At 47.7% G+C, this 12946-nt stretch overlaps 1 protein-coding gene and 1 pseudogene across 1 annotated transcript; one reads left to right on the forward strand and one right to left on the reverse strand.

The window, feature by feature from the left end:
• Positions 1-1081: 1081 nt before the first annotated feature.
• On the reverse strand, positions 1082-1236 carry LOC121463203 (annotated as a pseudogene).
• A 3484-nt stretch (positions 1237-4720) lies between these two features.
• On the forward strand, positions 4721-8457 carry LOC121462521 (von Ebner gland protein 2-like). The gene is made up of 6 exons (XM_041674131.1): positions 4721-4807; positions 5257-5393; positions 6501-6571; positions 7485-7595; positions 8144-8245; positions 8432-8457. Exons 1-6 carry the CDS (start codon positions 4721-4723, stop codon positions 8455-8457), a joined length of 534 nt encoding a protein of 177 aa, XP_041530065.1.
• Positions 8458-12946: the final 4489 nt, after the last annotated feature.

Genomic DNA, 12946 nt, shown 5'->3' on the forward strand with positions numbered 1-12946 from the left:
AGGAACAAGTGGGACTGGGCATGGCTCTAAGCTCCCTGAAGCCTGAGTAGTCAGGTCCTTCCTGACTCAGGGAAGCATCTAAGTTAGACAATGTGTTGGGGATGGCAGAGGGCTGCAAAAAGTAACGGAGAGACACACAGAGTTGATATGACTGTCAGACACATTTTGATCTTTCAGAGGACCCAGGTTTGATTCCCATCATCCACATGGCATCTCATAACCATCTGTAACACCAGTTTCGGGGGATCCGATACCTTTTTCAGCCCTCTTTAGGCAACAGGCATGTGTGTAGCCGCCCATAAACACACGTCGGCAAACACTCATAAGATAAAAGTAAACTAATTTTAAAAAGAAAACAAACAGGATATCATGGTTGGATCATTTCTACTTACATAACCTTGGCTAGCCTCTTTGAAACTCCTTCTGCCCTGTGACCACTATTCCTTGATTCCGGCTTCCTGTGGAACTGACATCATACTACTTCCTGTACGTAAAACAGAACTGTTTCAGCCTTTGCTGGCTGCGGAGTTGGAATTAAAATAATTTCTCCTCATTGATTGAGAGGATGAAGGGAGCATGCAGCTTTGGCACAGATGTCCTTGTAAATTCTGCCAGGAAATAAGAAATGTGACTGTTCTATTTTATGATATACCATCAGCCTGAGGCTGCACAGTGACAGCCTGCTGTGGTTCAAGGCCCAGCACCCCTGGGACAGGACACCAGATGTTCTGGCACAAAGCCTGTTGGGGATGCTCCTGAAAGCCGAGACCATATAATAAAGATGGGTGCAATCTGACGAGACCATATGGTAAAGATGAGTGTAATCTGACGTGACTGTTGGTTTCACCCACTTGTTGCCTAAAAACCTACACCACAGAGACAGATGACTGTGGCAAATGCCGTAAAAATCACATGAGACATGGACTCCTTGCTTGTGCGTGGAAAGGCCCACATGTGAACAGTCTGGAGTCTGTCGGAGACAGCAGAGCCTAGGGTCCTAGGTCTGCCTCCTCAGCACAGCAAGCCCACGAATGAGGGCTTGTTCAACTAATTTTCTTTCTTTCTTTTCTTTCCTTTTTTCCAGGGGAGAGAATGAATTCAGTCCCACACTACCACAAATTATGCAGGTGAGTTCCCCAAATTTGGAGGGGTCAGTCCATCCAGAGTGTATTGAATAAGCCTCACCCTGGGAAAACCACCTTCCCAATCATAGCACGGCTCCTGCTTGCTTGTTTTCCTTCACTGATTTTTTTATTTGTTTGCATTTGTATGAGGCTGTATAAGTTTATATGCAAATGTGCATGTCAGGGCCTGAAGAGGGAAAGAGAGTGTCAGTATCCCGGGCACTGGAGTTACAGGAGGTTGTGAGCCATAATATGGGAACTAGGAATTGAACACAGATTCTCTGCAAGAGCATAAAAGACACTTAACATCCGAGTCACCTTACCAGATCCAGTCTGTGATTCTGTCCCATTGATGATTGTGTGGGCATGTTTCCCTGTACATACATACTCACACAGGCCCTCTTGCTTTCTTTCTATGTCTTAGCCATCATTGTTCTGCATATGGGCAGAGGCTTGTGGACCAGGAACTGTATATACAGTGACGCTTTTGCAGGCATGCACAATCCACGTTTACCTAGAAGTGGAGGCTTGCATCCAGATTTCAGAGAAAGTCCTGGAGGCTAGGCAATGAACAGCAGACTCCGGATTCCTGCAAGCAGCTCCCGGGAGAGTAACTATGAGGACGACATATTGCTTACCTTGGGAATTTATAGATGTAGGGAATGAAAATTCTCTGTTGATAAGAGCTTCAGATAGCAAACAAAACCAGCCCCAGAGAGGTATCCCCAAGCCAGGGTGTACCTACCAGCATCTTAGGGGTTGGTTTTCCCAGGATTGTCTGAGCTGTGATGACCACACTGTGTGACTCAAGAGCAGGACATAGACGATAGGACTTAATGATTCCCCTTCTGGGTTCAGTCTTGCTTTGATCCCATGTTTCCTTCTTGTGAGTCCTTGGGAATGGGGATGTCTCCTCTGTTTTATGCTATCTTGGCAGTATGATATTTTATGTTTTTCTTTTATAGGGACATAGAGCTAAGGGTTTACCTTGAATCTCACAGGAAATTTTGCACTGCAGACTTTGAAGTCTGCTCCAGCAGTGACAACTTGGAAGACTCTTGGATGCATTTTGTATTATGAGGCACTCGTGTCTTTGGGATTTAGGGGTTTGAATATGAAGTATCTCTCATAGGCTCATGTGGTATACTCTTGGTCCTTAGCTGTTGATATTATTTGAGAAGGTTCTGGAAGCCTTAGGAGATAGGACCTAGTTAAATGAAGTAGGTTACTAAAAGTTGTCTTTGAGGAATTGATCTGGTTTCTCTTCAGTTTCTCTGCTTCTTGTTTTCAGGAGATGGAAAGCCTCTTCTACCACAAGTTCCCAGTACTCAGCCTAAACACTCGGGTTCAAGAGACCACAGAGTGAACCCTAAGAGACCAGGAGATAAAATAATTTCTCAACAGTCTGGTTTTATTTCTATTGCAGTGAAAAATTCCCTGATAAAAATCAACTTAAGACAGGAAAGTTTCATTGTAGATAATGTGGAAAAACAAAAATAGAAAAAAAAAACACCCAGAGTTAAGTGATTTATCTGACTTACAGTTATGGGCCAGAGTCCATGACTGAGGGAAAGCTAAGGCGGCCCAAGCACATCACATCCACAGTCAAGAACAAAAAGAAAAAAATGCACCCATGCTGCAAGCTTGCTTAGCACACAGCTAGATTTCTTCACTAACACACTTCAGGGCCCAATGGTGCTGTGTTGGTGGAGTCTGCATGTTCGTGTCCTGCCACTCAGACCCAAATAATCACTCAGATACTATATTAATTACAATACTGCTTGGCATATTTGTTTATGAATATTTCGTAGATAACTCTTACATCTTGAGTTAACCCATTCTATTCATCTGAGCAAGCCACTAGATAGTGGCCTACTGATAAAATTCCCAGGTATCTGTCTCATTCTGCTTAGCTACATGGCATCTCACTGACTCCACCTTCTTTCTCCCAGCATTCAGCTTACCACCCCCCCGCTCACTGCCTAGCTCCATTATGCCCTATCACAGGTCAAAGCAGCTTCTTTATTCATTAATGAAAGCAACACATAGACAGAAGAGAATCCCACATCTGTGCTGCCCACAGAGGGCTGTCAATAACAATGAAGACAATCACACAGACAAGGCTACAGGTTAACTTGATCTAGATAATTCCCAAAATGAAACTCTCTTTCCAGGTGAATATAAGTCGTAGCAAGTTGACATTTATTGCTAGCCAGTAAGCCAACCGGAAGCTGCTTTTTTCCGATGTTTTGTTTAGGAGAGGGTCACATTGCCTGCCCACTTTTCCCTTCTCTGTCACCTTGCAGTCTTCATTCCATTGGAAGTCTGAGGGCTTCAGCCTTCAATGCCAGTACTCTGCTCAGCTGTGATGCTCTTGAATATTAAAGTACAGAGAATTAGAAAAATTTGAAAAGCAAAACCAAACAAATGGTAACAAGGACATCCCGTCCCAGGAGGAGATTTATTCAGAATTCCTGACCCAAGGCTGAGAATAAGAGCTTTGGAACTGAACTAGAGATGTCTTACCTCACCCAAAAGGCCACAGAGAGTGAACATGCTACAACGCGGTTGCCCAGACAACAACATAGACCCGGAAGGTGCTGGAGACAAGGAGAGTAAGTTATAAACAGTGTCGTATAGGAGCCATAGGAACCCTCTAGGCTCCTAATGTACCAAGGAATCCTCTCATACTACTTAGGAAAAGGACCCCTAGCCATCTGCAGCTTCAGGGACAGGAGTCCGTGTTCCTTCAGCCTTTACCAGACTGTAAGTCTCTCTGAGTTTATACGTAGCACATGTATGCAGGTAATTGAGAGCTCGAAGAAAGCACCATATCCCCTGGAACTGGAGCTGCAGGTAGCTGTGATCCACCCTATGGGTGCTAGGAACTCAACCCAAGAGCAGAAAGGACTCTTAACAGCTGAGCCACCAGCTCCAGTCTGTGATTCTGTCCCATGGATGTGTACATATGGCCTCCTTGCTTTCTTTCTATGTCTGAGCCACCATTGTTCTGCATATGAACAGGGGCTAGTGCACACCTTGCTGAGGAGGGGACACATCTTTAAGCACACACCTTGAGAGTCTCATAGTAGGATCCCACTTTCCTCTTTTTCCAAGATGAATCTAAGATTCAGTGTCCTGCCCTGGGATTCAGGAAGGTTCCTGAGAATGGAGCTCAGAACGGTCTGGCTTCAGTGACCTCCTCTGTGTCGATGAGCGTGTCAGCCAGCTGGATGACCGCACTGTATGCAGGAGGGGTTCGCTCCTGCTCTTCTCATGCTCAGGGCTCTTGACACGGGAGGCTGCATCTCTATCTCAGACTCACTTTCTTGCCAGGGCAAATCTACAAGTAGCCCTGTCCCATCATCTTCTGGGTATTGAGTGTTATCTAGAAATTTCCAACAATGATAACCTTTATCTGGTCCATTGAAGAGCTGGCCATGGTGAATGTCCAGGAAGGGACTGGTCAGTCATCCTTGCCAACTTCCTGGGGACCCTAAGCTGAGTAGTATAAAGGGCAGCTGAGTGGAGCCCCAGCACAGCCTCCTCAGCCAGCCCAGTGACCTGTTGGGTACCTGTGAGCATAGACTCTGGAGATGAAGACCCTGATCCTGTGCCTTGTCCTTGGCCTTGTTGCTGCCCTGCAGTCCCAGGCCTTACCGGCCCCAGAAGAGAATATAGATGTGAGGCTGAGCAAGGCAGGGGCTTCGAGGAGGGTTATGGGAGATGGGGCGGGAGGGGCTGATGCTGTTGGTTGGAGGGACCGTTCCTGCTTCATCTAAAGAGACATCGTTTCAGAGCCAGGCTTGAACCCCTACTCTGAGGGAATGCCAGACACAGCACAAGGAATCTGGTCAGAGGGTTCTGGGTGCAGAGGGCTGGAGGAGGTCAGAGTCCAGAGTCCATCTCTCCTCACTGTGCTCTGGGAGTGCAGGGTCTGTGATAGTGTCACACCTGCAAGGGTTGGTGACCACACTGCTGTGACCCTGGTTGAACTAGCTTATTTGATGGGTTGATAGAAGGGGAAACACTTCACATGTCCAGAACATGGAGGCAAGGTAAAGACAGGGGCTAAGGACTAGGGGCAGTTCTGGGGTCTACCTGAGTCCTGATGGGCGGGTGCCTTCTCCAGCTGACAGGAATGTGGTATTTGAAAGCTACAGCATCTGACAAGGAGATTCCTGGCCTGGATTTAAGGTCTATGTCTGTGACTCCCATGACCATCAAGACCCTGGAAGGGGGCAACCTGCAAGTCAACTTCACTGTCCTGTGAGTGTGTGCCAACTGAGTTGGTAGCATTCTTCTTGGCCTTTGCGACATAGGAGAACTGGGGGCTGAGTGGGGTGCATGGGGTGAGCTGGGGGACTGGGACCACAGAACCATTGAGGGTGTCTCACTTTAGAGATGACCATGGTACAGTCAGTGGTGCAGAGAAAATATCTCATATGGAAGTGACACCCACTTTCTATTCTCAAGGGACATCCTTTGTCAGTGACCCAGGCCCTTGGAGAAGGGTTTCAGTGCCGAATCCAGTGTAAAAATTCAGTCTGGGTCTGTTTTCTCTCTAGCGTAAAATTCTGCCTGTAAGGGAGGCAGGGGCCAGGATTTCACAACACTTGAGAGGTGTACGGCATCCCAGGGAGAAAGTTTATCAGGTTCTGCAGAGACACTGAAATCCCAGCCTATTCCCACTGGTGTGACCTTTGGGACCAGTCGCTGGTGTGACCTGTCATGTGTGTGACCTCTTCTCTTTGAAGACTATTATCTGTGTTGTCTCACACCTGTGTGACTTCCCATCCCTGTGGCCTCTACCTTCTTGTCTGATCTCATATTTGGGTTCCTGGAGCTTTAGTAGCTCCTGAAGAAGACAGTGTCTGAGATGTCTTTACAAGGTCTGGCATTGGGCAGCCCCTGTCCTGTCAGCTACCCTGGAGCGAGCCCTTTGTTCTTTTCCCCGAATCACGCTCTCTGAGAAGTTTCCTCAATGGCCAGGTGACAGGGATTGTTGGGCTCCTCCCTAAGTATCTCCAGAGACAGAGGGTGAGCCCCAGGTGTCACACAATATGCAGGTGAGGAAGGGGGGATTTGTTTCAGACGAAGCCTACCAACCAAGTAGCTCAGGTTCTCTGAGGGAGTGAGCAAGAGGCTGTCGGGGTGCAGCCAGCAGGTGACATGACACAAAACTGAGCCATTGTGGGAGTCAGGGGACTTGAGCACGTGACTCAGGAGGCCTGTTGGTAATGTAATTGGGACCCAGTGAAGCCTGCACTTCCTTGGTCACCTTGGGACCAGGCACCTGTAGACAATATTGTGTGTGCTGCCAGGAAGAGAGTTGTGTGGCTGGGCAGTGTGTCTCACAGACCTTCTGTGTTCCAGGATTGAAGGACGGTGTAAGAAGATAAACATTGTTCTAGAGAAGACAGATGTACCTAAAAAATACACAGCCTGTGAGTCCCTGGGTCTGTGAGGGCTGTACCCTTGACAAACATGACACCAGTGTGGCCATCCCACGGTGACCCATGTCCTGAGGACCTTTGCTTCTTCTAACCCTGTTAATTCCCATGATGGCTACCATGAGACAGTTTTCCTGATGGGACAGGAACAGCTGACACCAAACACTACATCGTTTGTGGTAGATGGGTCCCTAGATGAGAATCGGCTGTTGTCTTAGTTAGGGTATGGTTGTAGGAACGCAACCCTGTGTTAAAAAACAAGCTGAGGAAAGGGCTTATTTTGTCTACACTTCCACATTGGTGCTTACTTCAAAGGACGTCAGGACAAAAACTCAAACAAGGCAGGGAATAGGAGTTGATGCAGAGGCCATGGAGGCTTGCTCCTTACTTCCTTGCTTTTCCTGGTTTGCTCAGCTTGCTTTCTTATGGAGGTGGCCCCATTTAGCCTAGGCCCTCCCTGTCAATCACTAAGTAAGAAAATTCCCACAAGCTAACCTGCAGCCTAATCTTTTGGAAGCATTTTCCCAACTGGGCTTTCCTCGTCTCTGATAATTCTGACTTGTGTCAAGTTGACATAAAACTAGTCAACAGAACTGCTCAGTAGTGTCCCATTGGCTATGGGGAGCTCCTGGAGGGAGTCAGGAGAGGGATATATCTGGTTCCAGAGGCAGACCCTTCTTTTTGACACACAGTTTGGGCACATGACCATCCCATGTATGTGGCTCCCATGGATAGGGAGGTTCCTTCTAACTGAGGCTCTGGGATGGTGGAGATGCTGGGGCAGTAAGAACTGATCAATTGGGCAGGAGTCAGGTTGAGACGTGCCAGGTAGGTGCCAGGACACCCTTATATCCTTGTTGAAGGGGCAGGGTGCTTATTCAGAATCCGTGTGTCTCTACCTCCACAGATGGGGGCACTCAGGAGGTCTACATCGTACCATCTGCTGTGGTGGACCACTTCCTCTTCTTCTGGATAAACAACATACAAGGGGAACATTACCTAATTGCAAAACTCGTGGGTGAGTTCTATAATTGTGTCGTGGGCCAAAGGTTCACAGGGTGACAGGGGCCTCACCACTGTTGGGGTTCCAGCTGGAATAAGGATGGGTACAGAACAGGATCCATCATATAAAGACCAGCCCCAATCACAGCACGTACTCGTGTCCTTGCCTGGGAAAGAGCCCCAGAGCCTCCTGAGCCCTCCCTGTGACTGGGCACTGCCCACATAGAGCAGAGAGGCAGCACGGAGCCCTCAGCCAAGGGTGACATATTCTTCCGGAGTGAGGTTGGTCACAGTGTCCCCAAATGCCCTGAGAGAAACTCAGGTGAGCTCAAGGCACAATGCCCTTGTCCTTGAGATCAGATGGAGTGATGACCATGCTGTTCTGATCCTCCTTCCCCACCTGCTCTCTCCTCTCTCACCCAGGCCCTGGTTCATATCCCCACCTGGGTGGGCCATGTCTCACACTTCATCCTAAGATGCTTGGTTCCCTGGGCTGGGAGGGAAGCTCTATCAGCTCCCCCAGGTCTGTCCTTGACACCATGTCCCTCCTGACCTCTCCTATAGGCAGAGACCGTGACCTCCACCAGGAAGCCCTGAAAGATTTTCAGAATGCTGTGAAAGCTGGAGGCCTCAACACAGAGAGCATCCTCATCCCCAGACAGAGTGGTAGGAAGCAAGCTGCCATGTTCTCCCACCCTACACTAAGGAGGCAGCCAGTCCCTCAGGACAACAGGCTGCCTCTCACTCAGCTTTGTTCTTTGTGGGTGGGATACATGCTGGCTGATGGAGGGCCTTGGTTTTCTGACTGAATTCCCTGGACCTTCTGAATCATGTTCTTTCTTTCTTGGACAGAAACCTGCCCTCTCGGAAGCGATTAGGGTAAGTGGTCATTTTTGTGGGACACCTGAGGAAATCATGGTCCTGGGGTCACTGGGCCTTCTGGAGACCCTGTGTTTTAACCTTTGCCTACCTGTGTGGACAGGTACCGCCTGTGCTATTGGAACACACTCTACCCGTGGGTATTTTGTTCAGGATCCCTTCATGGGTGTTATTTCCTGGACATCAGGAATCTCCCTCACTGATACTCTGCAGTTGGTTTGCAACTGGAGAGAATGCCTCTCTGCATGCAGTCCCTGCAGTTCTGTGCAGAAGGGAAACTCCTCCTTTGCCGCTCCCTTCCCCTCAGTTACCATGTTGACTCCATTTACAGCGTGGGGCGTTTTAAATATATGGCAGCCATGCCTGGGTTCCTCTTTGCTGTTGATGCTTGGGAGATGCAGTTCAGAGATTTGCCCATGGATAACTGCGCATGTGTGGGCAGAGCCTGAGTCCAACAGTATCCTTGTCATCCCTTTGCCATGCTCTTGCCCTGAAATCATTTATTCCCTTTACACACATAAGATGGAGAATTGTGGGGATGGGGTTTGCAGAGGGAGGAGGGAAATGACCTATGCCCTATTTGGATCTGGTGAGTGGAGACCCCAGCATCCCCACATTTTCCCCTTGCATGAATCATTTTGGCTCAACTGACTCTCCTCCTTTCCACAGCAAGGAATGCTGGGGTCCAGGCTGCCTCAGAGCAATGCTGCACCCAGACCTCCTGAGGGCAGGACACAGAAGTGCTCCCTCCCTCTCCCTTCTGGCTTCACCCACCCCTTCCCTCTGTCTCCCACTTCCCTGCTTCTCATTAAAGAACTTCATCATCTCCCTGGTGTCTCTGTGTGTCTGTAGGTGGTGAGGGGTCTCGGCAGGATGTTCTCACAGCCCAGAGACTTGGCTGTTATTTATGAGGAGTTGGAGTGTTAAAGTGGCTAGGATGGATGCGTGCTCCCAGCTTCCTCTTGTTCCTCATGGTGTTTTTTTCTGGGCAAAGGCCACAATGGCCTGCATGCAGGGCTGCAAAGCTGTTGTACCTTTGGTGCCTCTCATAACTTCTGCTTGTGTCCTCTCACTGCCAGCTGGTGTGTGATGGGACGAGTTTGAGGATGGGTGTGTGGGGCTCCAGGCCTGAAGTGAGGTCCCAGGAGGGCTTAATGGCAGGTGTTAATCACTTGGTGGCCATGACTTGAGTGATGCGTTTCATTTGTTATGGTACTGGTTTATGCCAGAACCAGGACACCATTAGGAAGATCTCTTGAAGAGTTTGTAGTTCTTTTCCTCGTCTATGCAGTCACCCTTGACATAATCTTGTGTATCTGGAGGTGGCCCACAACTGGGAGGCCCTGCTGGTCAGAGGTTGCAGTCCACCATGGCCTGGCTGTTCTTTCCTAGCTTGACAGCATAGAGGAATCCTTCCTCCTATGGCATAAGGTCTCCTGTTCTATAGTTAGACATGGATGCCTAACTCTAGTATTTATTTCTAGTATAATCTTTGACACAGTTCCCTGAAGAGGCTTTCCTCTTTTTCACATAAGATAATTTGAAGCAGAACACTTCCAATAAGGGAAATCATAAGTAAAATTATCCCAAACTAACTGCAAAAGTATTCTAAGATTATGATTATTCTTTATTGTAAGGGAGAAAACTCATGGAACAGGAAAGGGAGTTCAACCTCAAGGTATGGAGTGAGGGAGAGAGAGAGAAAAAGAGAGAGCTGGCTGGGCAGGCAGCTTTCTCTGGGTACCCAAGAGTCATGCCCCAACCTGGTCCAGGCTTTTAAAGGTCATTGGCTGAAGGAGGTTCTCCATCACCTCCCCCTTTTGTGTAAATGAGAGCATTCCAAACCCAATACAAGACTACATACACTAGGAACAGATTTCAAGTATAAAATTAGAAGTACAACCAGCATAAATTAAACTATATTAAACAAGGTACATATCCTAAATATTTTAATAAACATTCTATCCTAAGGAGTCTAAGTCTTGTATTTGAAATGGCTTGGCCTGATCAGAATAAGGTAATTACAGCTATTTAATCTTCAACCCCATCGAAGGCCTGAGAAGGGAAATAATATTATTTGAGTAGACAGGAAGTGCAATCAAGGAGCTTCCAAAATGTGCAGTAGATGACAGAGACAACTGGCTACCTGAGCAATCACCCAAAGTCTCATTTGCAATGTTGAAGCAACCAACTTTGGCTAAGGCCTAGAGTCACTGATAGACCATTTTCAGAAGCAGGAAAATTTTCAAAACCATCTTACCTTATCTTGGCAAGGTTTGTAGTCTTTTTTCCTGTATCCTGCTTGTCCTGTCTAGACACCATGCACTTTGTTAGTGGTCGAGGAATAGGCAGTTCCTTGTCCTAAGACCAGTTGTGCTAAGAAGAAAACAAGCTCCCAGTTTAGTGCCTTTGGTGCTCAACATTCTCTCAGGAATAGACTGGTGCTGCCAGGAGCAATTGTGTCTCACTTCAACAGAACCCTAAGTTATTTAAATGCCATATTCTACAGCTCTTTGAAGTTGTTGAAAATTACCTCTTCTTGTGGAAGCCTCATGTGCCTGGCCTTGGCTGGCGCTGGCGTTTTGTAGAAATTATTCTTCATCTCTTTCTATCTTTCAATCAGTGTGGTCTTCCAGCAGGTGTAATCAGAGGGAAGTCACCCAGATTGCAGGTACCTGCTCTGGGCATCCTGGGCCCAGCATGGTTTGTCTATTGGCATCATCTTTCCTCTGAGCAGCAGGGCCTGTGATGGTCTATCTGTCCATCACCTGTAGACAATGGACTGTCCCGGGCAGAACTGAAGTCTGGGTCCATTATGAGGAAGGGCACTGAGATGATGGATCTATGAATGGCTTGACTTAGAGGCTGGGTTTATCCTGGGTTTAGTGCCAGGCCCTCCAGAAGAGGTGACTGGAACCAACACTGACCTGGAAGGTGACAATATACAAGACATCATACGTTTTTTTTTTTTTTTTTTTTTTATATTTTTTGGTTTTTCGAAACAGGCTTCCTCTGGCTGTCCCAGAACTTACTCTGTAGATTAGACTGGCCTCTAGCCAGCAGAGACTCACCTGCCTCTGCCTACAGAGTGCTGGCATTAAATGAGTGTGCCACCACACCCGGCAGAGATCAGAGATTCTTTTTTTTTTTTTTAAGGTGCATTGGTGTTAGACCTGCATATGTGTCTTTCCCCTAAAACTAGAGTTATAGACAGTTGTGAGCTGTTGTATGGGTGATGGAAATTGAACCTCCGTCTTCCAGGATAGCACCCAGTGCTCATAATTGCTGAGCCAGCTCTATAGCTCCTGAGATCAGATTCTTAATGAACTCTTCATAAAGAAACTTCTACACAAGGCTTACATAGCATAAGACCAGTGAGGGCCCATAATGTCATGAATTCCTTTAACATAGGCAGCTTCAGAAGTGGTTCTGAGAATTGTTCATGCCGCATTCCTATCTAGGATCTTTACTGACCTCTTTATCTGTCCCAGAAGACCCTAGGAAGATGACCAACGGTGATAAGACCACAGAACACTTCCAAATGTGTCTGCTTGACTTGTGCAGTCCGCCTGTTTCAACCCCTCAACTTTCCAGGGCTTCTGCTTATCCTCACACCTTGAAGTCCCCTTCCTACTCAGTCTGTGGGTAATGGGGGCGGTGCTGCCTTGTCTGTGTTCTCTTTAGTTCGTGTGTTTAGGACCCTTCGGTGCTCCTCAGCACCCAGGACTGTTCCCCAGAGAGGGCTTCAGTTCAGGTCTGCTGAGTGTTCCTGAGCACTGGGATCCAACTCACAGGCTAGAAATGGCCAGAGCTGAGACAGACCTATGGAGGTCATCAGTTTCATCCTGACATTTCTTCTGGGATCAGCTGTGATGTGCCCAGACATAGTGAGGATGGCACCCATCACAGCCAATGAAAGGCAATGACCAAGGTATCTTCAGCACCCTCAGGCCACCTTCCCTTTTCCTCCTCAGAGACCCAGCTAGACTCATGTGCTCCTCCTCCAGCCTTCTCCCTTTCTATATCCCAGGTCTCCCCTCCCTTTTGGCTCCTTAGCCCTTAACCCTTGGGTCAAACCTTCATTCTTTTCATGGCTGAGCCCTATTCCATGGCCTGCATCAGCTACAGTTTTTGTAGTGGGTGTCACTGGGCTTGGTTCTAGACAGAGGAGCCCTCAATAAACCCTGCATCTTTCTTCACTTTTACTTTCTAAAAATTGTGCTTGGTTTTAAACAATGCTCATTTTGGAGGTCATACAATTGAGAATTACATCATTGTCTTCATGGAGCTCTGCACTTATAGTTATTGCCAAGATCTGATAGAACAGTCATGGAGACCAAGTCACACATCTCAAGGTAAGCCTCCTTTGTTGACAGTTCAGTGTGAGATGACCAACTTCAGTCTGGGCTGAAGGTACAGCCCTGTGACAGGGAGGGAGCTGCTGTTGGTGGCTGAGGTTCTAGGTTTAAGGCCAGGCATGCCCTTCTC

This window comes from Microtus oregoni, unplaced genomic scaffold (assembly GCF_018167655.1).
Source record: "Microtus oregoni isolate MIOR12 unplaced genomic scaffold, Mior012 000025F_ref0000491, whole genome shotgun sequence".
Taxonomy (NCBI): domain Eukaryota; kingdom Metazoa; phylum Chordata; class Mammalia; order Rodentia; family Cricetidae; genus Microtus; species Microtus oregoni.